At 40.1% G+C, this 27,611-nt stretch overlaps 1 protein-coding gene across 4 annotated transcripts in view; it reads left to right on the forward strand.

Annotated features, from left to right (window-relative positions):
• Window positions 1-3,186: 3,186 nt before the first annotated feature.
• The window catches only part of CDK14 (cyclin dependent kinase 14), a 334,987-nt gene continuing 310,562 nt past the window's right edge, over window positions 3,187-27,611 (forward strand). For 3 of the 4 annotated variants that reach the window (XM_069006789.1, XM_069006790.1, XM_069006792.1), the window contains exons 1-2: window positions 3,187-3,641; window positions 10,057-10,088. In XM_069006789.1, the coding sequence (XP_068862890.1) occupies window positions 3,551-3,641; window positions 10,057-10,088 (123 nt within the window). In that variant the 5' untranslated portion in view covers window positions 3,187-3,550. The remainder of the gene's footprint in view (window positions 3,642-10,056; window positions 10,089-27,611) is intronic. The other variant, XM_069006791.1, reaches the window with a different exon arrangement.

A 27,611-nucleotide genomic window follows, 5' to 3' on the forward strand; every position in this document is an offset into this window, starting at 1 on the left:
CAGACCACATAAAATTGCCCCATAAAATCAACAGCAAGTGCCCTGAGATCTGGAGAGTGCACAGATCTGTGTTACACACTGAGCCACCATCTGCACCATGCATCACGGATTTATTTTTCTGTCGTTTCATCTTACCCTGCAAGTAATGAATAGCGCAGCCGTGGCTGCTCCATCTGCAGCAAGGGGACTGCTGGCACACCCTGTGCTCCAGGCCCATGACCACGCTGCTTGGAGCTCCAAACAATATGTTCTTTTACACAATAATGAACAAACTGCCAGCCCTGCTCTCTCCCCTTCCTTGGAAATAACCCACACTTCAGTGTGAAACATTGAAACGATGAGGCTCCTGGCTTGCAGGATACACTGAGGCGAATGTTTGCTCTTGTCCAACTTGCAAGTGATATCTTGGCAACTATTTTTCCTGCACTTGATAATACTTATATTTGCAGAGTGATTCAGCATGACTCAGTGTCAGCAGCAGAGGCCAGGATTTGTAGTGAATTCTTACCAAAGCTAGGCAAGGAGATGCTTGGGTCATAAAGTAACTGCAAGCAGTTCTTGTTCAGGGTGTTTCTTTGGAGAGTTGATGTAAGAAAAGGTGCTGTAAATAATGTGCCTGGCTTTTTATAAAACAGATGCCCCATTAAATGCAAACATGCTTTAACTTGATAAAGGTTTGCGGAAGAAGGCAGCAAATAACAATATCATTCTGAATGTTTTTCGTATTAATTTTTTTATGCCACAAACTGCAAGACTTAAAACAGAGCTGAAATCCTGTCCCTACAAGGAAGCAAAACGTCATCATCAGAGTAGCTGCTATCTCTGTGGTTTGCTAATTGCTTGTTTCTGCTTTACGGGTTTCCTGAGATGGGTGGTGGAAATACAGACATAAGAAATAAGAACCACCAGCTTATGAGCTTGATCAAAGCAACAAAAGGGATTCCACATTCCCGAATTCAATGAATTTTCAATGAATTATTGCCCTTGGATATGGAAGAAGTTTGGGTTGGGGAGAGGAAAAAGAAGGACTTTCACAGAAATATTTCTGCCAAATAAAGACCCCAGTGGGAAGAATGACACAAATTGCGGGGTGCAGTTGGCGACTCTGTGCACAGCTGGAAGCTTGTCCTTCCTCTGGTGGAGACATCTGTGTAACATTGTCTGCATCCTGAGGTTGTACAATTTTCAGAAGACGAGACCTAGGTTTCTCTTGCTTGGCACCACACTGGTGTCTAATTTAGGCAAAATTTTCATTGATTTGAAAGACCCTGACATATGCTCGTAGATCATTCCCAAGCAGCTGCAAAGCCAGATGCTTCTCAGAAATTTTGGGTTGCTTGTTTTTCTGTAAAAGAAAGCAGAACCCACTGCAGTAGCCTGGCAGAGACTTGTCCTTCACAAACAATAAAGTGATAGTTCACTGAGAAATAGGGAGAAAAAAGGGAATATCATTCCAAATTCACTAGGTGCTAGGATCTAGGCTAATTCACTAGGTAAGACAGCATCTATCAATTAAGCATGGTTAATTACAGGTTCCTGAGAAGCTCTCAGAAATGATATCCCTAACTGCCGAAAGCAAGTCACAGACTGAATTATACCAGTGTTGGTACATGTCTCAGCCAAACAGCAGAGCTACCTGGAGTGAATGGTGCACACAGAAAATGCAAAAGGCTTAAATGCTAAACTCAGTTTCATCTCCTGAACCAGAATATTTTATTTATGATGAAGGCATTTTTCTCTCCACTCAGAACAGGGGTAGTAATGTCAGATTCAGACAAAGATCAAACCATCAGCTATTATTAAGGACTTAAATGTAATTTCTTTGAAGTGATTGAGTTAAACATCTTTAAGTACTTGTGTCCTCCCTCCCTTTTTACTTCTAGTGCCCATTTCTGTTTCTTCTTAATTTTTATTTTTCCTCCTTTTCCCTGCACTCCTCTCTGCAATGTTCCAGTTTCCACCCTTTCTCAATTTCCTTCCATAACATGACATAGCCAACACTGAAAATGCCATTTTAGCTCCTGTTACAAAGATGCTAGCAGGGTCAAGAGGATTCACACTTCCAAAAACCTTTTTATCAAGCTGTCTGTACATTCAGGGGTTATGCATAAGACATTTTACCGGCATTACTGTACTGCTATATGGCAGGACAAGTTCCCTTTATCTTGTACGCCACAAGAGATACATGCATATAGTAGATTAAAATAGATAATTGCAATAGACTTCCACCTCAAGATGCTGCATACTGTCCATCCCTGCTGCACTGTAATAGAAAGGTTCAATCCCAATCCCAGAGCATAGAGTTGCAGATGGCTTGAACCCAACTCACCTAAACACTTGTCTAGACAAATATGCTTCTAAAACTGAGCTTAGACACCGTCTAATCCCAGTAAATTGTGTTAGCTAGCCTCTTTAAAACTCAAGTTCATTTTAACCAGATAACATGCATTAAAATACAATTTGAACCACAAAACCCTGGGCTTGAAAATCTTACCTAACATATTGTTCTCGAAAAGTACCTACTTTATACTTTAGACTAGACATGACCATCCATTTTGTTGGGTTAAACTGATTTATTTTTCAATAATGTTGGTTCAATTGAGTTAACAAGATCAAAAGCTCCCAACACTCATTAAGTTGCAGGCTAAGGCACTTGAAGGCACATTATCTGGCTGCGCCTGGAGACGCACGAGACCCCAAGTTTCAACTTGACGGGCCGGGTGCTCTCGGCGAGCGAGGTACCCTGTCCCCACCCACCTCACCGCAGCAGCGGGGCCAGCGTGCCCCACCCGCCGCCGGCCCCGGGGGTGGCCTCGCTCCCCCGCCAAGCCCTCGGTCAGCCCCGGCCCCGCCGGCCCGGGGGAACCGCAGCGCGTCCCGGAGACCGCGATGCAGCAGCGGGGGCACGGACAGCCGCGGGCGGACACGGTGTCTCCGCTGCCCCTCCGAACGCCACCGCCAGCGCCTTCCGCGCTGCCCCGGCCCCGAGCGCTCCCGGTGGGAATCGCCGCATCGCTCCCTGCTCCCGGGGCGCGCCGCAGACAGCGCGCATCCCTCGGCCCGGCCCCAGCGCTCCTCGCCTGCCCCCCTCACGCCCCCGCCGCCGCCGCCCTTCCTCCCCGGGGCTCCCCGGCCCGCCCAGGCTCCTCCTCCTCCTTTCTCTCAGCGCACCCTCCCTCCCTTCCTCACGCCCTCTCTCCCGCCGCCGGCGCCCGCAGCCCCTCGCCGGACTTTGCTTCCACTGCTCCATCTCTCCTCGGCGCTGCCCGTCGCCCCCGCCCTGCCCGCCGCGTCCGGCCGTGCCGGGGCAGCCCGGGGCAGGGGCGGACGGGGCTATGAGCCGGGCGCTGGCGGCACGGAGCCGAGCAGCACCAGCAGCGGCAGCCGCGGCCGCGGCGTAGGGCTCCTTTCCCGGGCGGGACCGGGACTGTCCCGCGGCGCCCGGCGGCTCCTCGGGGCGCGGGGAGAGCCCCGGGGCCGGAGCGGGGGTGTCTCCCCCGGAGCCAGGGGAGTGGGGGTAGCGGCCGGCGGGACGGGGGGTCTCCCCCCGATGTGTGACATGATCGACTCGCAGTCCGCCGAGAAGATCAGCAGGATGAAAAAGTTGCGGAGAACTTTATCGGAGAGCTTCGGCCGAATAGGTAAGTCCCGTGCCCGGGCCCGGACAGCGCTGCCCGGCACCCGGGGGTCCCGGCAGGGAGGGGACGGGGTGCGGTGAGCTCAGCGCTGCCAGGCTGGAAACACCCGCGCCGACACCGTCCCCGAAAAGCGTTTCTTGGGAAGAAAGCTCGGGAAATAAACAACTCTGGACGCCCTAGCAGTGCTGCATGTGTCTGTGATGGAGTTAGCCCAAAATCGACTGGGAAGAACAAACTGTAAATGATAGTTGGCTCACGTGTCCCCATTGCGAAAGAGAAACCTCGACAGAAAGCAATCGGTTATTTAAATTTTGTTGCAGGTCTGGTAATTTATTTTTTGTACGGGCTGCAGGTTGGTTTTAGTTGTGGTGTGAGATGCTGAAGCAGGTAACAGTGGCCCAGTGATTTAGGGGGCCAGACAAAAGAAGTCTATCTGTCATCTGCTGGGAAGTCTTGTCACTCTGTCACTGACATAAAGCATCCTGAGGTAGCGTCATCTGAATGCCACTGCCAAGCGTGTTACCTCCCGGTGCCACCACACCGTGTTTGGTTTTGACACCAGTTTATTTTGCAGTTGAATTTGTTTTTGAGAACAATGCCAGAGAGTTTTGGTCTGCTCTGACTGGTGTTTCTCTTAGTCTTTGGCACACTGTATTGCTTAATTCACTGTTAAAAGCATTAATTCCTACTGACATCATCAACACGGAGCTGAGCAGGGAGAGAAGGTACCTCAGAGGAGTTGTGAGGTATGCCCAAGCTGGTGGGACAGAGCAGCTGGAGTTAGTCCTGTGACACATGAGAGCAGATGCAGCAGCCCCTGTCCTTGCAGACCTTCTGTATGGGCCCTTCCACAGTCCTTACCCATGTCTTGTCCCATTGGGATGCCTTCCCTTACAGCCCATCTGGCTGGCAGGTGTGGGTCAACTCTCAGAGCTGCTTTGTCCCAGTGAGAGGATGTGAAGTGCCTGTACCACAGACAGGAGCTGTGGCATTTGGTTCTCCCCCAATAACCCTACCTAGGAGATGTGCTGGTGTACTTGAGCATTTTAATTTTTCACATGCTGTGTATGCATTCAGTGTACCACCTTTAGCTTTAAAGGCCTGCAAGCTTTTAAATGTATGATTGCATTTGAATTTTTTTTTATTGTCCTGCTCCAGGAAGAAAAAAACTGAGAAAAGCTCATTCTTACTTGAAAACCAGAAGAGTTTCAAGGGTAAATGCAAAGTTACAGTTGTGAAACAAATATGAAATCACTGTTACAAATCTCTGTCCCCATATGAAAACAGCTTTTACCTATCATCAGTCTTAAACTTGTAAAATACATTTAACTTTCTTTGATTAGAAGAAAAAAACAAAGCAGTCAGATGTTTGGTCTGTTACATGTCTCTGTACGTGTATAAATAGAGAGACACTCTTCCACAGAACTGTGAAAGGGTTTTACTAATGGTGGAAGTCATTAACAAAGAAAATGTTTTGAATGAGGATGCTGCTTTGTTGTAACAGTGACAGTCCTGTTAATGCCCTTTAGGGATCACGGCCCCTCTGGCTGGTAATTTCTGCATGTTTTAGTTGGCTCGGTTGGGTGATCATCTCTTTTTGTTATTTTGCACAAATTAAACAAGCTTTTAGTTTCCTTGAGAGCTCTGGCCTGGTTTTAGATACACGGATTTTTATGTCTAAAAGCTCCTCCAGTTCTATGTGCATATGCGCAGAAGTGTAGGAGTGTGGTTTGGTATGCGGTGTGTTTGTTTGCTGTGGTTGATTTGTGATTAAAACACAGCTGCTACCAGCAAGTTTGTTCAATCTTCAGATGCTCAAATATATTGATCAGCATTCTGGTAACTACACTTTGAGCAAAACACCTTCTAATTTATCTGTATGAGATTTGGACATAGTCCACTCCCTGATACCAGAGCCACAGATAAGCCCAAGCAAAGAAACTCTAAACTTGCATACCAGGAAATCCTTGGTTAAAACATGTGCTGTCCTTAACTCTTATACTGAAGTGAAGGAGGGAAAACCAAAACCTCACTGGAAAAAGTCTTTCTGGGTATTTGACATCAGGGTTTTAAAGCTCTTTTTGTAAGAGCTGGTTGCTTGGAATGGTTAGCAAATTGCAAATTTAATACGTATTTAATCTATAATTTTGTCGGTCTTTTGTTCAGTTGTGATTTATTATAAATAATAAATTCCTGACAGTGGCAAAGGCTAGGTTGGATGGGGCTTTGAGCAACTGGTCTAGTGGAAGTTGTCCCTGCCCTTGACAGGGCGGTAGGGATGATCTTTAAGGTCTCTTCCAACCCAAACCATTCTGTGATTCTGTAAATCAATGATGATGTATTAACTTTTTATGTTCTGCTGCAATTTCTGTGTTTTCATAGGTTTAAGTACATGACATAGTATCATGAGCATAGTCATATAAATAATGTGAGAGTACTATGGTGTTTGCATCAAATAATTAGTCATTGAAATCAAACCTTCATGTGTTGCAGTAGGGAAGATCTAATGATCATTCTTGAAATGATAAAGTACTGCTACACCTTCCCCCAGTGTTGGCAGTATTCCATCTACCAAATGCACTTCTCTCAATACTGCAAGACCTCAAACTTTGAAACCAGATTTTGATAGCCAAATTTATATTAGCCTCTTCGCTAAGAGTGGTGGGAATGTATCCTGATTGTCATTGGCAGAGAGCTTTTTTTGTTAGAGCTTGCAGGTTAGCACTCAACGAACTGTCTTTCAGACCGTCTTCTCCCCACCAAATAATTGTCTCAATTTGAGAAGTTATATCTGCAGTTAATTTATAAGGTTTGGGTTTTTTTTTTTGTTTTGTTTTTTTTTGTTTTGTTTTTTTTTGCAGTGTACTGAAATGTGTTAGGTAACATTTGAAGCTATTTCCCCACCACCTCTAGACAAAACCAGTGTAGTTATTCCTGGAGCACAGCAGAGGCCCAAAGGGTGCTAACAGCAGCCTCAAGTAGACTTGACCCATTTTCTTAACTGTGAACTGATGCTTTGCAGCCACTGGCTTTCCTGGGAGAGGGTGATGAAGATCTGCCTCATCATGCAAAACTGTGCTCAGTCCTGTAACTCTCAGAGTATCTAGTACTGAAAATGTTTATTTTGCTGAGTTGAAAAATGTGATGTGTGAAATTGCCCATTCAGTGAGCCTTTTCCTGAGCATTCGCTTTGTGCCATTATGTGCAAATCTGGCAGAGGATGATACAGCACTGTGGTGTGCTGGAGGAAGTGTGTGTGGCCTGTGGTGCTACAGGGTGGCTCTTTGCTGTAGAAGTTACATGCTTCCAGTTCTAGAGAAATGAACTATCTTTGCAACTTAGGTACCCTTTCTCCTGGCAGAAATTTTCAGGTGTTTCAAGGAGTGTCCCTCTTAAAAGTTATCTCATAATAAAGAACTTGTATTACTAAGAATCTGAAAAACATACATAATTTTTTTAATTCATAAGTTTCTGCCAGCCTGTCCATTTTTATACAAACATCCATATTTAAAAATTTGGTTTCCTTGCTGACAGACTGTGCTGACCATGTAAATGAACACACCATAACTGTATGTTAACCAACTTTCAGAGATTCAGTTGACTTATTGTTTAATTTAGCATTTAAACCTTTATTAGGTTTGGTTCTTAGTTTTGCACTTTGATAATTATGTAATTGAATTAATAGTGAATAATTTAATAACATTAATAGTGATCTTTTAGTTATGTGAAGAGTTCTTAGCTATGCATTTGTTGAAGTTCGTATAGTACCAGAATCATATTTGAGATCTCTTCAGCTCATGCCATTTAACTTCTGTTTTCTTATGCAATTTCTTTAGTCAAAAATTAACACCAGGTTACAAAGAAAGGAAGGAGGAAAGGAAGAAAGAAAGAAAGAAAGAGAGAAAACATTGGTGAGATTGATCACAGTGTGCTGAGAGCAGTCTGTGGCCCTTCTGAGCATCCCTGGGCTTTGTTACTAGCTCCTCACTGATGCAAAGGTTATCTCCACTAATCTCCTCTGATGTACATCCACATAGCTCACATACCTGAGATAATGAGAAGTTCATTTGTAAACAGTTTATTTTTTTTTAAGTTCAGCAGAACTTCTTTTTTTAACAGTTTAAAAAGGAAATTATTGCATTGAGGAGAAAAAGATATTTAAAACGTCTTTGATGTCTTCTTTTGGAGATGCTATGTAGTGAATGGGTTGAGAGTGATATTATTATTAAACAGAATCTCATTAAATGGGTGGCCAGAACTCTTATATTCTTTTGGTGATTCTTAAAAGTCCTTTAGTCAAATATATGCAGTGGACCACAGATTCCCATTTCTTCTTGTTCTGTTAGACTGTGAATTTTGTTTAGCTATCTGTTTGGGTATTCCTGTAATGTTCTGGTCATGTGAAAATCTTGTGTTTTGGAAAGGGAGAAGAGCTTGTCAGCATGGCCTAGGTGTGTCATTTACTAATTTATAGCTTGTATGTCATTGTGACCTGAATGGTAATTGAGAAGATTAAAAGCGTGTTCTCAAAAAGTGTTCCACAGGTTGAGAGCTTTCCCCCTCTTTCTTTCCCCCTCTTTCTTTCCCCCTCTTTCTTTCCCCCTCTTTCCCTCTCTTTTCCTGACTCATAGTTCTGAGTACTTGGGATTGGCAGTCTGAAAATGTTTTGATCACCCTTCAAAACCGTAAAAATATATTTAACTATCAAAATGTACAGTGTGTGCCTCAGATCTACTCAGCAGAACACCAAGGTTTGTTTCATTGTTTTTATCACTGAGCATGAAATCTAGATGAGTAACTGCAGAGCAGTGATCTGCAAAGATTTGAGGAAAGCCATGTTTCATGTCCTAAAGAAATGGGAGTTTAAAAGCAAAGGAAGGCTGGACCTTCCCTGCTTTTCTGTACAAAGATAACTGGGATTTGTGCCTTGCTGCCCATGGTGGAGGTTTTGGAGGTGCAGCACTGTTTGCACAGGTGGTACTGCCTCTATACCACCTCTGATACAGCTTCTACGGTCTTGGTGTTGTTTTTGTTTTGTGTTTTGTTCATTTTGTTTTCTTTGGGGTTTTTTTTGTTTTTATTTTGGTTTTTTGTTTTGGTTGGTTGGTTTGGTTTTTGTTCTTGTGGTTTTTTTGGTGGGTGTTTTTTGGTTTCTTGGGGTTTTTTTGGGGGGGTTGGTTTTTCTATTTGTTTTTTGTTTGTTTGTTTGTTTGTTTTTGTTCTGTTTTGTTTGTTTGGGTTTTTGTGTTTTTTTGTTTTGTTATTTTTGTTTTTGAAGCTGATAACACAGTTGCTCCTGAAGAAGGATTTGGAAGAGGTTTAGAAATTACTAGTGATTTGAAGGCAGAAGGAGCATCTAAAAGAGAAAAAGAGCTACTGGAGTCTAGATCCCCAACCATGCTAGGTGCTTAAATATTTATGTCCTGCAGAAATATGCAGGAGTGTAAGAAACATTACGTTGCTTAAATGATGAAGAGGGACCCTTCTGGGGCAGCACTGCACAAGCTGCATGGTTGTTCAGGTGACCTCCCTCAAATTGAAAACCTTCGTGATTTAAACTGAAAAGAAACAGTGCAATCACCAATGCAATGGTTTATCTAATTTTAGCTCTTCAAGAGAAGGAAACAAAGAGCACTTTCAGGTCACGGCGTGCAGCACACAAAGTGCAATCCCTCGTGGGTCTGGCTGAGAAAAGGAGCCAGTCTCGTACCTTCGGAATGACACAGTTCAGTGTAGATGTGGAGAAATTAATTTTCTTCACATTTCAATAAATATGTCCAGTATGCTAAAGGAAAACTTTTCATCGACTTTGCTACAACTGCAGAATTTTGTGTCTTCATTTTCTTAATTTACCAGGTCACCTATTTTCTGCACTGTTTTTCTCTTTGTTTGTTGATTAATTGCTTGTTAACAGTGTAAGAAAGAAATCTCTTCTGCTTTAGTGTAAGTCATATTAAAAACTATAAAAGAAAAAAAGAAAAAGGAAAAAAGTATGCTACAATGCATACTATTGCATAAGGAGTAAGTACTTGACAAACTGAATACATTGTTAAGTGTTTGTTATTTCCTTTTTGAGGTTCAGTGAAGCTCTCCATAAAGGGTTTTCACACTCACTAGGAGTTAAAATAAAGAAACCAAACCCATCCTTACAAACTCTTATTTTCTTTAACCTGAGAGGATATTTTTCATAAATATGTAAATTCACTTTCTTGGAAACTCTCTGTGCAGTTCTACATTCCATTTACAGATTCAGGTTTTGAGTATAAAATTGTTATTCATGCCAGCCTGTTCTTTCCTATTATAACAGGAAAATGGTGCTCTGTTGGTTTTGTTTTTTTTTTTTTCCTTCTTTTCTGGTGGTTTGTGTTCATTGAAATTCAGTATAGATAATAATTTCTTTTTTCTTTTTATTTTAAAGCCTTGAAGAAGGAAGATAGCAGCTTTGATGAGGTAGGTTAAATATCTTTGTACCTTACACAGTCCAGGTATGCCTTTAGTATTTCTCAGTGGTGCTAGAAGAAACCCACAGAGAGTAGTGTTATGATGTGCATGTGTATTAATACATGCATATTGCTCAAATGTATTTTCATTTTCTAAATAGCTACCAGAAGAATTTGTTAGTCAAAGGCTCTGAATGGAATGCTTAGGGTTTTGGTTTTTTTTAATATAGTACAACTGAATGTTTTAAGAAAAGTGGCCATTTTAAACTGTTCAATGCTGAGAAATGTTGCATGCAGGGAAAGTACTTTATAGAACTTGGCCCACAATAATTCCTGTAACTGTAGGCCTGTACTGTAACAGGCAGGGAAAAAACATCACTCCTGAGAGAACGCTTTATGTAAAGTGCTGCTACATTGGCTTCTTGCTGAATATGTCAACCAAGAGAGATGCTTATTATGAAATTAAAAAGAAACCCAACCCAACAGCAAAAAACCAGCATCTCGTCTATTGGTAAAACTGATACTTGATTATTCAGTCTAATCAGTTTGGGGTCTTGACCTATCTGTGATATGATTCGCACGTTAATTTGTAAAACATGCTGCTCATGATTTGTGCTTGAGAGTTCCAGGTCAATGCAAGTTATTCTACAGAGCAAGTTTCTGCAGGAGGAGGTGCAGGCCTTGGTGTGATGACTGGTCATATTGTAGTCAATGCTTGCCTTGTACTTCCCTCTGCCACCATAGCTAGAAGCAAATGGAAGTATTTTGATGTGTTGATGTTACGCTTCTGGCATTTCTTCTTCATTGCCTGCTCTAAGCTTAAATTCTTGGCTGAATAGAGTGAGCTAGCTATTGTGTAATGCCAGATTCTAGAATGAATAAATGATGATGTAATGTCCTGGATTCTGGATCAAATCAGACTTGGTCTCTTTCTAAACAGATCACACTGATGCTCAAATACAGCAGTAACAATATAAATGTTTTGTGATTTTCTGATGTGTTGCAAAAGCTGTAACTCACCTTGACCCCTCTCAGGTCTGGAGTGAAGGTCATGGGTCTGGCTATCTTTTCAGGAACTCTGTTGCATCATGCAGTGGTCCTGACTATTTTATTTCTCTTGTAACACTGCTAGAACTTGATTCCTCCCTAAAGGTTGCACCTGTGTGAAAAAGCGCAGATACACGGTTAGTAAACGCTGAATCCTTGTTTTACAAATCTGGTCTGGTTCTGTTCAGTATTTTTTTCTGAAGGCTGCAGTGGTATATCTGTGCTATAACCCTCGCAGTAAGCAGTAATACCTTGTATTAAATTTGACTCAGAATTTGAAAGAATCTATTAAAAAGCATTGTCATATGAAGATGGCAGTTCTTCTGTCCACTTCCCTTCCCCAGGATTGTTTATCTGCAGGTTGCATTTCTTTTCTTTAAACCTCATTTTCTGCTTTAACAGGAGACAACTTGAGCAAATTTTTATTTAAATTCAAGCCAGTTGGGGGAAAAATAATCTTTCAAATATGTTTTTAATGGAATCTGACAGATTGTTGATATGAGCTACTGCAGAGGCAGTAAGGGATGGCTAGTGGGAAGGGTACACAAAAGAATTTTCTTTCATTTCCTGTGAATAGGGAAGAGCTTGATGTGACATTTGCATCAATTGGTTCCATAGTTTTAGGTGTCATTTCTTAGAAGAAAGAAAAACGTGTTGAGATTTTATGTTGTCCTTATTATCTCTTCAAATTCTATACAGTTCTTGGCGATTTTGTAGCCTAAAGTGTGAATCAGAGAATGAGCTGTACCAGGTATAATTTAATTCCTTTCTTTTCAAACATCCTTCAATTCAGAAGATGAAACAGACATTAATAAAAATAATGCACCTGGTTTAATGACTCCTAAGGAAGACAGTATCTCTGAGCAGAGGAGTGGGTGCATATATTGATCTTAGAAGCCCATCCTGAAAAACACTACTAAGACCATACCATGATATTAAAAAAAAAGCAGTCTAGTCTTCTGGCTTGTATATGTTGTATTGATATAACAGGGAAACAGTTATGAAGAAAGTTAAGATGACAATAAGTGGGAATATCAGATGGGAACATCAGATAGGAAGAGAGAGAAAGTAGTTTTCCAAGCTGTCCAAAGCTGTCAGCTTTGGGTGTCCTACTAAGAAAAATGGCATAGTCAACTATTGAAACAGAAATTTCATTTAACAAGTAGCACATTCTCCTTGTATGGTTAGTGCAAAGATACTTTTTTATGTTGCTGACAGATGCTGTGTATCTCTTCTCAACGTGTGTTTCCCCTTTCTTGGAGGGAGGTTGACCTCTGAAGCAGTGCTTGAACAAGTAGCAATGGACTTGCGGAGGGTATATACACGCTCTTGACAGGGAGAGGAGGAGAACTCATGTTTTAGCCTTTCAAGTTGTGACGAGAACATCAGGAGCAGAAGCTGGCCAGCAGGGATCTGAAATCACTGATGGAGGAGAGAAAGTGGCATGAAGAGGAAGATGGCCCTTCTAAAGCTGCAAGGTCTGCATTTGCAGCCTAGTAGGTCATCACCTTATTCTGTGCATTGTAGGTGCTACATGAGGTGCGTACTTGTTTGTCTCTCAGGCACCAGGGGGAATAAATTGAGCAGTTCAGTGGCTCTTAATCCTACCTGCTTTAGTTGCTTGCAGTAGGTGAAAAATCTATGGCACTGCAGGAAGTTGTCTGTCTTTTGAAGAGAAACTACTAAAAATTAAGATGTCAGACATGACATGACAGGCAAGTGTACCACATAATTGCTTTCTGTGGTTTATGAAATTAATCTCTCCAGTAAATTAGGATGGAAAGAATCATGAGCAGTGAATCCTGTGAATAAGTTGCGTGTCAGAAAATACTTTTATTTGTAGAATTGTTTCAGGGATCTTACTGGTGTATTTAGTCCTACCCATAAGGTCAGAGCACAACAGTAGTGTGAAGGACTACTGTAAGATTTCTCACTTTTTTATTCCTGCTCTTATATTGCTTTGGTTTATTTATTTTGATTAAATTTTGAATGAAAAAAACCACTTTTCTACAAATGATGCCGATCTTTGCTTTGGTCCATGAGAACACTGAATTAATCCATTTTATGGATTTAGTGGCAGCCTGCTCACCTTCCTGAGATGTTGTGACATCTTAGGAAGTTCCAGAGACTCATGTGAATAAAGGAGTGGATACAGACCACTTCTATAGTCTTTCATTCAAAGCAGTAATCGTATGGTTTTGTTTTTTCTTTTTTAACCTTTAGCCTGTTCCTTTTTGTCACACCGATCACACTGTGGGAACTGAAACATAGGCCTGTGTCAGTATGTGCTGAAATCAGTGGGAAAGTTCTCAGTGTTGTCAGTGGTTTGTGGAGTGGTTTCCTCTGTCATGAAGTATCATGGGGAGGGGCTGTTCTTGTCTGTTTTCAGTTATTTGAATAAGGCACCTTCTCATTGTGTCTTGAAATGTACCTTATCTATTCTCTGAAAATGGCAAACTGCAAACCACCCCACTCCCTGCAAAACAGCACATCAAAACAAAAACCAACCAAACACATCCTCCCCACCACCAAAGAAGCTGCCCTCTTTTTCAAAGCAACCTAAGTTTCACTCTCTCAGTGTAGGTTCTGGCACAGTTAGCATCTGTTCTGTTTTTTTAGGCAAAGCACTGATTATCTACATTGGATATCACGATAGAAAATAAACACCTCTGAGGAGCAATACTACATGAAAAGAGTCTAAAAACAAATAAGTGTCCTTTGAGTGAGCATTTTATTTGTGCTTCAGTAGTTTGTCAAAGTTTAGATTAATAATTTCCAGCTATGCAGGATTGTTTTGATATATTTGGACCATTGGTGTAACAAGTCCACTCTGCCTTATAATGATGGAACCATTTTCTTTTTCATGACAATGTGATCAAGGCCAATAGCAAGTGGCTGAATTGTAGCATATTTGTTGGAATAACAGGCAGTGTTGATGTTGTGACTAAACTCATCTCAGGGCTGGTGGTAACCTGTTTCTTTGGTTAGCTGCTTGCTATTGTGATTTATTTCTAAATTATTGTCAGCAGTCGCAAGCTGTTGGTTCTTGTCCTTCTGTTGTTCATTTCTCTGAGCACTTAAATCATGTTTTAAGACCTTCAGTCATATGTGTGCACAGTAAATAATTTAATATCAATGTCACAATGAAATCAAAAGAAAATAATCTTCAGACTCAAAATAAACATGAATTGCTTTGATTATTGCTTCTTATAGTGAGTTTTATTGCTATTGTTTATCTGTATTTTAGTGTTAATTTTTCCTGATACCAAGAGCACCGTTTTTTTTAAGGCCATCTTTCTTAGGAAATTAGGATACTGTGATTGTGCCTGCTGCATGCGGAATGCCGTCTGACTTCACCCGGTACTTTGAAGCTGGCTGACACTAGAGGCCTGGATGCTTGCTGGAAAAGCGTGTGAGCTGTCTGAAAGGTAGAGATAAGAATCTGCTCTGATGGAAAAGCTGAAATGCAAGTTCTTGTGAGCATATGAGAATGTGGTTGGAGGTGTTATGAATACTCTGACTTCAGCAAAATCCTTAATACTCATCTACTCCTTACTATGTTTAGAGTCTCCAGCTCTGAGAAAGCCAAATTTCATTTATTTTGCTCATGGAACAACTTCTGTGTGTTTGAAGTGGAAGTGTGTGAAAGGGGAGGGAGTTCTGCCAAGTTACTTCTTGATTCTGTAATGTGCTTACTCTCACAGTCTCTCTCACCCCAAATAAAAAGGCTACTCCCTCTGTGGGATGTTGGCATGAAAAATGTCTTGGTTTAAAGGACACCCATCTCAGAACCAGAACTGTTGTGTAGAGATTATTTTGACTTTGAACAGTTAAAGGAAAGGGTGTAGTTGGAAAAAAACTAAAGCTTTGTAAAGCATGAAAAAGAGGCATTTGAATGCCATAATGCAGGAGGTGCATAATACACTAAATAACTTTTCTGGATTTTTTTACAGTTTTATTTATAATAAGTAGTTTGAGAGAGAAATGCGTGTATGACAGAAAGATAAAAACCCTTAAAACAGAATTTGGAAAAAAACCCCAGAAGTATAGGTGTCAAAGCATTTTCTAAATAATACCAGGGAACTGGGTCAGAAAAACTGCATCTGGTGGTTAGGTTACTTTGCCAAATGTGTACAAAGATGGTTCAAGTGCGGAATGTGTCTGTTCAGATGTATTGTCACAAAGCAAATGAGAGGAAACATAATTCCAGCAGAAGATAACAATTCCGTATTGGAAGTTGCTGCTTTTGAAGTGTTACTTGATGCATGACACAGGCAAATATTTTTTTGGTGAAAAGAGGGAGGTAAAGGCTCAATTATGTAATCTGCTGCCTTCTGCAGGAGGACCACCCTCTTACGTTAGCAGGTCTGATAGAGATCTTTTCAGACTGCCACCTTTGGGAGGGAAGATGGGTGGGGATGATGTTGTCTCATGAGCCTGTACCTTACAGAGATTTCTCAGGAGATGGTTTGGGTTCCTACCACTCCCAATTCTATTTCTTTTTCCCCCCCAGTACTGTTTTACACTACTGAGGATCTGGTGTTGGTCCAGTGGTTCCCTAGCAGTGGATGGCTTAGACATCATCTGGATGGATTTACTGGTCTCTGCTGCTGTGTCTCTTTGAGGCCATTCCAACAAAATCCAAATCTGAATTGTGTTGCTAGTTCTTAGGACTGGCGTGTGATGCTAGTGTGCGTGCATTTGTAGCAGAATAGTGCCAGCATTTCAGGTCTTATAAAGTTGTTCTTATCTGCTTAAAGGGAATAATTGTTTCCTCTAGATTGATAATATTAGCAACTGTGTTTCAGGTGAGTCTGAGAATGAAGGGCATAAATGGAAGAGAGCAAATACTGCCATTCTGCTAAAGCTTCTTGTAGCATCGGACAAATGTGCCTTCTGTGGGACAGATGTGGCATTGTTCTGTAAAAATGCTGGTTTGTGAAACTTCTGGTGGCTTAAAAAAGCCCAGCTCCTGGGCAGCCTTGCATAATTTCTCAGAGAATTACTAGTATTTATATGGTGATCAGGGATTCCTGTCACTTTTTTGTGCTATGTTGCACATGGAAATAAATCAGGTCCTGGAAGACGTGAGACACTTCAGAACCAGGTCTAGGTGACCACAATGCAAGCTGGTAAGTAATTGAGAAGTGGCAGGAAAGCCACCAAGAAAAACTGACTATGAAATAGCTGCTTTGTTTTGTAAGTTTCAAGGCTTTGAAGTAGAACCTGAGACAACATGGAAGGTTTTGAGATTCACTTGGCAGTGACTCCACCCATTCAGTACAGGAATTGTTCTTAATGCTGGGGGATAGACCTGGTCTTTAGGAGATGAAAGTTTGAGAACCCTCTTTTGTAGCTGAGAAAGAGCTTTAATCTTGGTGCATCCCTTAAATCTGTTGAGTGGCAGTGGTTTGAAATTTTGCCCCAACCATCGATATGTTCAATTGTGTATTCTTCTGCCTGGCATGTTTGGTGAAAGTGCATCCTTTTACCTTTTAGAAAGTGTGTGGTATTTTCATGACATAAGAAAAGTTGTTAAGTCAAGCGTGAACCTGCTTACTCTCCCCCTTCTCTGCCTTTTCTTCTGTAGAAAGTGGAAGAGGGAGCTGGAAGAAGGGTTCATGTTACTAGTTAATATGCCTGTGTCCTTTGCTTAACTTTTCTTTGAAAATGGATAGAGCAAAGGAGCAGAACTTGGTCTGGATCCATGTCTGCAGCAGGGACTTTTGAGGATTTGGCCAAAATGCTGACGTATATAGCTCTGCTGTGATCTGCAGACAAGTGTTTTAGCTATCAGAGAAACACTGCAAAATGAAGATGAATTTCCAGGCCTAGTTCTCTCACTTGTGCATGTGTATTTTGGGATGTTTCTTGTCATCAGATGAAAGGGTGTATGCATTCCAGAAATGTGGAGTCTGAATGTAAGCTATTATTATTTTGATGAAGTATGCTTACTTATGTAAATCCAGGTGTTTATTTTCTTGGGACATACAGGATATAGTAATTTATTGATAGATGAAATAGAGTAACAAAGTTATAAATTTCATATATGTGATCCATTGCTTCTTGTTCTTGGCCTTGTGGGCAATCTCCTGGTTGTCAGGCAAGAAATAATTGTGTCACTTCCTTGATAGGTCTGTCTCTTCCATCTACTTTGTACTTAGACATTATTGCTTTTGTTCTTTTTTTCTTTCTTCCAAGCCACACTACGAACAGACATATGACTATATCTAAATCTTCTTCTCATGAAAGGATCTAAATGAAAATTATCTCTGTCTACATTTTAGCTTTCCTGAGAAATTCTGCATGTATGCTGCCTCATCTGCTGTGTGTCACGACATCACTGACAACAATATATTTGCAGGATCCCATCCACAGTAATCAAAATTCTGAGTCAATTGACACCTCTTGTTAATTATTGGGAAGGGACAATGAAAAGGAGATTACAGGCTCTAACTAGCTTATTGAAACAAAATGGATTTAATGTATACAAAACAATGTCATTTTGATGATATTAAGGCTTAAAGACAGTGTTATTACCTTACACCTCTCTTTCTGTATATTCTTTTTCCCCTTCCAGCAAACTTTTCTACTTCTAAGCCAGTTGAGTCAGGGTCCTGCTAGTACTACTTATGTTCGTTTCAGGTATGGAAATTCTCCTTATCAAGTTTAAAAATTCAAACTTGAATATTACAGGTTATTTAAATATGAAATATTGGCAGTAATTTAATAACTAAAAATAAGTGTGAATGCTGCTGAAAACTTATTGATAAATGATGGAAGCAGGGCCTCTGAGAGAGTACATAATGCATTATAACCAATTCTAAGTAACAACTGGAATTGATTGTGTTTGGAGCCCTCTAAGGTTATTTCACTTGAATTAAGTTTCTCTGTAGAATCCAGGTGTTCACCTTTTTCAGTGTTGAGAAGTAAAAACATTACTAGCTTTGGAAGATATTCACTGATGTTCCAACCCAGAAAATCCAGTGGCTTACAATATTTTTCTTATTGCCAAGTCAGCAGGACTTTTCTTTGCACATGAACTTCTTTGATAGCTCATGTATACAAAAAGATGTTCTTCCATACATATGTGTTTGAGGAATTTTCCTATTTCTTTTAGGGAGGGCAAACTTCTTGTTGCCAGTGGATTATTAGCATACCCAATCACGCTCAGCACGTTCTAATGGAAGTTTACCATCTTTTTTCTCCACTGAGACGCACATTGAGACTCAGGCATGGTGATCCTGGGACTGTACCTGAGGCTGCCTTCGTGCTGTTCCTGGACTTGTTTTCTGTCATCTGTCTTGAAAATGCAACACTGAAGGAATTTGTCTGAGGTCACTTGCTGTGATTAGTTAGGTCAGATATGCCCTTCAGCTTTGAGATCTGGAAGACTTTTTGTTATCCCAAGTATGTTGTAAGAAGTAGTGCAGAGGATGCATATCTTGGATTGTGTTTTTTTTCTCAAATACTGTCTCAGATTAACTATTTTTCCTTTCTATATTATTAGAAGAACATGTTGAAATTTTTAGACAGCTTAATCATTATCTTTATCTTTTTCTCTCCATTAACAGTTATTGTTGCTTTCTGACAGAGAAATAAGATCTTCACTTGTTACCTTTTTTGCAAGTTCTTTTATTAAGTTTGTTTGTTTTATTTGGGGTTTCTTTTCTTTTTTTTTTTAAACTACCTATGCACACATCTGTCCCTTCTCTCCATATCCCTCCATGATATGTCCATCCTTTCCTTTGTCTTTTGTAATTACTTATCCTCTTATTATAACAATTTCTGGTTTCATTTTAGTTACTTCCTTTTAACCAGTATGGTGACAAAAACTGCATCATAGTTCAAATACAGTGCCTGTAGCTGTTGGTTAGCACTTAGGCACAGATGTACTTCTTTGATTTCCTCCTTTTCTTTCCTGTTTGTGCCTGTTTTCATTTGTAGCTTAGTCTCAGTGTAATTACACATATTCACTGTATGCCTTCATGCTATTTGTCCTGTTCTTAAGCTGGTGTTGTTACCGTGTCTGTGGTGACAAGGATGCTGCTGAACTCCTTGCCAGTTGTTGAGTCAGCTGCAGGGGAGAAGAGCCAGGGTGGGAGTTCCCGTCCTGGGTGGAGTGGGCAGGGAGAGGAGGGAGCACCTGTGGCCTGCTGGAGGCTGCTGGCACTGGCAGACACTGGCAGAAGCCACACAAAGTGTGGGTTGATGGCTTTCATTTATTTATTGGCTTTCTAAACAGACAGATTTATTAAATTATGTCCAACCTGCTCTCCTTTGTTGATGCCAATTACTGATGCAGTTTTACAGTTAAAATAGCAATCTATGCTTGCTCAGAAAAAGGTTTTTTAGCTTATCCATGCGAAGAATGATGCCAGTTCCATTTGTCAAATTCATTATCATTCTTACCATGTCCTGGCTTGTTTAGATGTGGGAAGTCTCTGATGACTGCAGGTTTGCTTGGTTTGGAGGGAAAAAAAGTTTCTTTGTTTAAAAAAAGAAAGAAAAAAGCAGTGATGATTTATTTTAGCTCTTCATGCACAGAGAGGAACCAGATACAAACAGGATGTTTGTTAGAGGCATCTCCTGATGACCTTGGAGATGCACAGAATTCCAGAAACTAGAGGACAGCATCTGGAGAAATACTTAAGTGATTGTGTTGTTTTGATTTGGTTTTATTTTTTTTCACTTATTTAGTTAGTTATTTCTCTGGTATGGCTCAGTTACATGTGATTTGTCTGGCCATCATCAAAGCATGACAGAAGCTCAGAGAAGATGAAAGGAAGTGCCTAATTTGCTTGCCCTTTAAAAAGGTATGCTATAGCACTTCAGGACTTTTTCTGTTCAAATCAGTAAGAAAATGGTATTTTATCTTTGAAAGTAAGTTTGCAGTAACTAGAGTTAGACTACATATATATTTTTCTATCTTAAGAGCAGGTTTTTTTCAGTGGTGTGGAGACAATGCTTAGTCGTGCATTTTATATGGGCATATATATATATATATATATATGGGCTCAAACTATGAGATTTGTGATGATATTCAACAACAAAAAAGGTATGATATTCAATAAAATGTTTCTTCAAAAGTAAAAAAAAAAAAGAAAAAAAGTTCTATTATATTTGAACAAATACTGTCATGGAACACAAGACTCTTTTTCTTTAAGTTCTGTCTTACACATGAATTTTGACAGTGTTCTAACTGAGATGCTCTGGTAGATTTATTCCCAGCAGTAATTATTTCATTCATCCACAGGTGGGGCAGAAATGATGTAGACTTTTACAGTCAAAGTGATGTTTCATTTTGGTATTGCCAGTTAAGCTTCAGAGAGGACACCAGTGTGAACCTCATGAGCCCAGCTCATGAGTGTATTTAATACTCACTGCTGAGGAGGTGATTTCAAGAGACTCCTGGGGTTCAGTGGTGATGCAAGACTTTGGATGTTCTACTGTGAGTGGATCCTTATCTTGGAAGCCTATGTGAATTGGGTTTGTTTTATTCTTAAGATTTGGAAAAATGCCATGGCTGTCTTCCTTGTTCAGTTTCTACTACTTGTGAAAAAAATTAAGAGAGAAGGCCTCTTGGAGAGGAAGGTAAAAAATGGAAAATGTAATTCTTTTTCCATGTGCCAAGGAACATAGATGGAATGGGAGATATTCAGTTGGAATATATTAATTACAATCTGAGTTTGCTTCTTAGCCTTCTTCAAGATTTCAAATAGATACTTAATCAGGAAGAAGTTAGACTGAACTGTCATCATTCACAACGTCACCATTTTGCCTCAGGACCACGTAACTTGCACTCATGGTGTGTCACTAATGGTATGAGCCACTCTGAGAGACAGCAGCATCCAGAATAAAGCCTCTGTCACTTACTACGGCCTTTAGCTGGGTACTCGGATGACAGAATTTCACCTGGAGTAAAAAGAGAGACTCAGTCTCCAAGTTCAGACCACCCTGTTTATTAGAACCTGTTACACTGGGAACTGACCAGCTTTGTGGAAAAGAACATCGGGGTCCTGGTGGACATGAAGTTGAATGTGAGCCTGCAATGTGCCCTTGCTGCAAAGGTGGCTGCTGGTATCCTGGGGTGCACTGGAAGGAGTGTTGCCCACAGGTGAAGGGGAGGTGATCCCTCTCTTCCACTCAGCACTGATGAGGTCACATCTGCAGTACAGTTCAGTTCTGGGTTCCTCAGTATAAGAAAGACATGAAGAAGAGCCACTGAAGTGATTAAGGGACTGGAGCATCTCTCCTGTGAGGAATGACAGAGAATTGGGACTGAGAAGAGAAGGTACAGTGGGGGATCTTAGCAATGCCTGATGGGAGGAAGTACGGAAGACAAAGTCAGGCTCTTCTCAGTGGTGCCCTGTGACAGGACCAGAGGCAGTGGGCATAAACTGAGACAGGGAACTGAAAGCCTCTGAACATCAGGAAACACATTTTCACTGTGAGAGTGACCAAGCAGAAAGAGAAGTTTCCCATTAAGGTGGTGGAGTCACCATCTGTGGAGAAGCCATCTGGACAACCTGCCCATCCTGTGCACTGTGATTTAGGTGGCCCTGCTTGAGCAGATGGGTTGCACCAGATGACCTGCAGAGGAGCGTTCCAACCTCCACCATTCTGAGACTTGTGAACTTTTTTACAGGCTGCTTTTTTTCTGCATTGTTTGGAAGCTTTTTGCATTGCTTGTGTCACATGCAATTGAGTTATTGTTAGTTTTGTCATATGTGATCACCTATAATATTCTAATTGTTTCTGTAAGGAGAAGTGATTTGCTTCATATGTGATTCCATATGGTACACTGCAAATAATTGAGGTCCAAGTGCTATAAAGACTATAAGAGATAATTTTTCAAACCACTTGTTTATAAAAGCTTAGAAGAAATCTAAATGGGAAGATTCTCTAGAAACATCTGTAATAACATGTTTACCTTTAGAAATTCATTCCTATCCACTGCTCATCTGCCAAAGACATCTCTGGAAAAGTTCTTCTGTTTCTTTCCCTCCCCAAATCCCAACGCTTGGTACTCAGGAGCAAGCAACACAGATCTTTTTGCTGCAGTTTGAATTTTTTTTCTCTTATAGGCATCTGTAGCTTTTCCTCTTATCAACTGTTTCCACGAGGAATTACAAAAAAGGGGGCTCTTGTTTGCTTTTATTAATATGCATAATATGTGTGCTTATTCTCTTCTCCCTGCTCTTCCAAGAGGTTAGTTTCAAAAACAGGAGGCTCTGAGGAAGTAACCTATACATGGAAACCACCTGTATTTATGAACCTTTAAAAGAACCACATGCTTCCTACAGAAATAAAGCATCTTTTGTCTGGAATTATTCCTTCGTAGCAGGTGTGCAGTCATTTTGGGGCTCCAGATTGATTTTTCTGGAAAGAGGAAACATTTGCTGCCAAAAGTGTCAGAGTCAAAAATAAGCTTTGTCAAATAAAGGGAATTCTGCACCATGTCTTGAGTATTCCCTTTGTGAAAGGACACTAGGAAAGCTGGAGAGGGACAGCATTAGAGAAGAGTGAGGAGCTTTTTTCTGGTTAGTAGTGGGTTTAGGCAGTAGGGTAGGAAGGGAGATGCTTTTCTTAACGTGTAGTTCTTCCTCCACAAACCTAGGGGAAGGGGGAGTAATCCCATCACACTTACTACTGCTGTGTGCAATTTTTTCCCTTGGTTTTGACATTTATTTATTCCTTAGATATATTTCTAACTTTATATGGAGTTGTGTGGAGCAAATGCAGGCTAGTTGAAACCTCTCAATTCTTGATCTGAAATGTGGCCTTTAAGTGCTTTTTATGGTGAATTGCTCTGCTTATGGACTTGTTCCTGAAATGTTTCCAGTTCTGGAATTGGCATTAGCATTAAGAAATATCCTGTGGAAAAAAAGCTGGGGAACCAGAGTCTAGCCAGAATTACTCATTTCATCATACTGGCTGTCAACAGGACTCCTGGTTGTAATTTTGGCTTTAACACTTCGGGGTCTAATGCTTGATTTCTAGGAAGGGGTCTGTGAGTTGATGATAATAGGGCTATATTCTTAATTTGAAAAGGCCGTGTTGTACCTGTAAGTTCTTTGCTTATGCATAAAGCTGCTGTCAACATCAACAAAGCACAGCTGAATGACCTCTATTTCTGAAAGAATGGCACACCTTTATTTCATTTTTCTGCCTAAGACTGGCACATGACCACATATTTTACTATTTTACTCCTTTTTTTTTTTCAGTTTGCCCTTTAAGAGGTGAACTGCCTTGTATTAGCTTGCATACATATGGAATTGTTGCCATTTCGTAATAGCAGGATGATGTGCATCGTGCAAACTTGTTCATGAAGCTCTGTCCTGAGCACCAAACTCCTTCAGTAGAATAGTTCAAAAGATTGTGTGCATTGTGCTAGAAGATGGTACCCTTAGGCTCCTGCTTGATCAAGGTGGGGGATGCTTTAAAACTGGGCCATAATTAAATGTGCAGTAAAACAGATTTATTATTAATTCAAGTTTTTAAGAGAAGGGAGTAAATTATGTTCACTCTTGCTGCACAGTTTTGGAAAAGAAAAATATGCATTAATAAACAATATGTCTGTAATTAATTAATGGTCCCCTGGAGAAGGTTTTCTCCCAAACTAGTTGATTAGTGTGTAAAATACTAAAAAATTAATCCCAAAATACATCATGAAAAATCAGCTATGGGTTAGTGAATTGTGGTCATTAAAGCAGAGGGTTTTTTTGCTCTTTGTTTGGTTTTGGATTTTTTTTTGTCTTAATGGCCAAAGCTAACAACCGAGACAAATGGAAAACAAAGCACCAATGTTGAGGTGCATTTTGACATTTCTAATTAATGTTCTGTGCCACTAAAAACATCATAAAGGTCTCTCTAGAATTAATGTGAGCTATAAACCTATTGTTTACTCTGGATTGATTTGAAAATTAGTATTGATTACTGTTTTGTTTTTTATTACTTAGGAAGATATGGGCAGGGCCTAAATATTAGAGTCCTCAAATTCATCATTCCCTGTTTTCTGTTATCCCTCTTTAATCTTCTGCTGTGTCTGTTATTCTTCTCCCTTTTCAGATAGACTGATAAATCTCTTGAATTTGATCACAAAAACACATTTCAAAAACCTACTGTTCTAACCTAGATCGTTTTAAATAAAACGCGTTTTAAATAACGTCTTTAAATAACTTCTAAAAAAAAAAGCGTTTTAAATAACTTCTAATAAGCAAGTTACCATGTATTTCTCAGTTGGATTCATATTATTAACTGAAGTAGATTTTAGTATTTGGTTCCTAAATTCTTAGTAAAGCTTTTGCAAATCATGAAGTGCTCTGTGCTTTGTGTGCTGAGAGCCTCACTGGCTTCCAGGGAAATACACGAACTTGTCAAAAATGTGCATACTCGTAGAATCAAAGCCTTAATTTGTAAAATGATACTTAATAAGAAAAATGGGCACAAGGTAGTAATTTTTCTTGTTGAAAACAATGGTTATTGCTCAGGTAAATGTTAGCAGCCTTGATTGATTGCTGACAAGAAGTGCAGAAGTGATTAACATGACAATGTACAAATCATGTAATAAATTTTTTTGTCCCTTGCAGCCACAGCAGATATGTGAACTGGTCTTTCAGGTTTAGGTTAGGTTTTTTTGGAAGAAAAAAGGTGTGTTACAAAAAACTTGGGAGAGGAAATTAAAATTCTTCCATACTTAAGTTTTCCTTATGAAGTCTCTATTTAATGCTGCTTCAGCCTGATACCTGTTTTCTTTACCTATTGAAATGAAGCTTTGATGCATGCATAGGTATCTCCCCCATCATTTTTCTCCCCCACTACCAAGTCCTGTTATGTTATGCTTTAATATAAGCAGATGAATTCTTCTTTAGGCTTATTCTAAGAAAATGAGTTTTCTATCTCGTTCTGCATTCATCTTTGACTATATATAACTTTAAAAAATTGGCTGGTTTTAAAGAAGCAAATGTTCAAGAAGTAGCAGAGGATATTGGAAATACTCATAATGACTTTCAAAGTAATAAACACAAATCTGCTTTCAAGTAAAGGGGAATTTTTGGTATTTATTCTAAGGCTATACAAAACTGTTGTATCCAAACATGAATGCAAGTGCAGGATAAATTAATTTCTGTCTCTAACACAATATATTCAAACTACAGATATCCAGTGTTAGGCACGTTGGGTCTTTACTTGCTCATTGAATACTGTTATACCTATTGCATATAAACTTTACTGTCTTTACTTGATACAAATTATTTCCCTCATGTTAACCAGAGGGATTTGGAAGAGGAAGCTAGCAGCTATGTTGCAGGTGTGTTCTCAGCTTTTCTAGATGAGAGACATGCGACCCTGCTCCTTCTCTGATTTTAGCTTGACACTTTGAAGGACTTGGGGTGGTGAAAGTAGAGGGAGTCAAGAATGTTTCTTCCTTTGCTTGGCTTTACAGAAGGTGTCACTGTTTTCTTTGCTCTCTCTTTGGTAATCTGTCAGGTGCCCTCTGGAGTCCTTCTTGGAAAGGCTTTGCTGAAACTGGACAACATAAGTAGGCCAATTATGGGACAGCTGTGTTGTAAGGGGAAAGCAAATAGAGTAGGATTGTTAAGCCTGGAAAAGACCACCAAGGAGAATTATGACAGATGTGCAAAACTATGCATGATGTGGACGAGTTGAGTAAAAAAAGAATTAAGCTGAGGGAAGTTTTTTGTGGAGAGCTCCACTGAACTGACCTCATTGCTTCATGTTGCTGTCTCTGCCTTCCTGCAGTAAAGGTGCTTCAGGACTGGTTCTGAGGGTAAAAGCCTTTGCAGGGCTTGGGGTAGGGATGAGTTTTTTCCCCAAGATGTGGGACAGTGAAGCATGTCTGAGCAACAGAGCAGATGTTGGAGGAGGGGACAAATGGAAAACATCTGGAGGTGACTCTCACTGGAAGGGTATGTGCACTCCCTCAACAGAAACCACAGAGCTTATCTGTTGAGAGACACAGAAAGTGTGCTGGCTGGGTGGTTTCATCCAGTACTGGCATTTTTATGTTTGGAGCTAGGGGCACATAACAATCACAGTACCCCAATTCTTAGGGGTAATTTTGTTAAACAATGCTACTTTTGCTGGCAAAACTCCAGGTGTAGTCTTGGCTTTGTACTGGTTCATCTTTTGCAGTTTCTGATTTATCTTACTCAAATGCCTGGCATAAATGAAGAGAAGAAAATAATTCTTTTTGCAGAAATGAGTTGTCTCTTAGAAGAGAGCTGGAATGCTGACTAATCAATCACAGAATAGCCTGGAGAGACTAAAGAGCATAACAGTGAAGAAAAACTGGACTATAGTGACAGATCTGGGTGTTTCCGAGGGAGAGGAAGATGTTTTATTACTTACACAGTATTCAAAATGTGACTTCATATTCAGGCAACACATCCTCTAGAGATTTTACAAACCTCACAAAAATGCTAATGAAAAGCAAGTGTTTTATTATGTTGTCTTCTTTCTACCTTCTTGAAAATTCTTAAATATTTTAAAATAACTTAAAACTAAACTGTTTTCTATTTAATTTCTATTTGCATTCCTAGTCAGAATAGTTTCACCTTACAACTTGGATTTCCTGTGCAGTATTTCCAGATGGGACCATAGGGACTTGTTGCTTTAATTTGTTTGTATTCTGTTTCCTGCGAGTTTGGATATCTCTGTGGGCATTTTTCTTGTGTATATGTGTATGTGCTCTTTTGTTTAACACCGGGGAAGAGTTGTGAGTAAAGGCTCCTTTACTGTAGAAGTGTAGTATGCCTTACTCTTTGAGCTGGGAAACAAACATTTTACCTATTCTTCAAAGTACTGAGATTTCAGATCCCTTTTTTGTCTGTAACAGGATGAAAGGCCTCCTCTCTCCTCTCCTTAAAGAAGATGCAGCCCACTCTAGACAAGCTGATAGAGTTTCAGCATGCATATCATACAGCCCAGCTGTGTTTTGTGATCACCAGATAATATTCTCTTTTACAGAGATGAGGATACAGCTCGGTCCAATTTTGGTTCTGAAAAATCCTTTCTTAATGGCATCTTTCCAGAAACCATTATGCTCCTATAAAAAAAGTGGAAATTTTTTAACCAGGCTAATTTTCTGTATTTTTTTATTTCTTGACTTGACGCACGATAATGCTTTATATTTAATAAAGATTATGTATAGCTTTTGACATATTTTTTAAAGTTGTGCTTATCATCATCTGTATTTCAGAATCTTTTGTGTACAATAGTTCAGTTATCTTGCCTGTAGCTCTCATAGTAATATACCACAGGCTATTGTATGTGTCAGCTTCATTTTTCTGCTTTGTATGTCTATTTTTGTGGAATCAGTTTCATTTCCTCTTTTCTTTATGTTGGTGTTTATGCTTCAGAGTACTGCTTGTCTCAAATTAGCATGTCTTTTTTTCAAATGAGAACATTAGTTTTTATCTTCACTCTAGAGTTTTTGCAGTGGCGGTGCAGTTTGTGCTTCTGC

Source organism: Aphelocoma coerulescens, chromosome 2, assembly GCF_041296385.1.
Source record: "Aphelocoma coerulescens isolate FSJ_1873_10779 chromosome 2, UR_Acoe_1.0, whole genome shotgun sequence".
Lineage (NCBI taxonomy): Eukaryota > Metazoa > Chordata > Aves > Passeriformes > Corvidae > Aphelocoma > Aphelocoma coerulescens.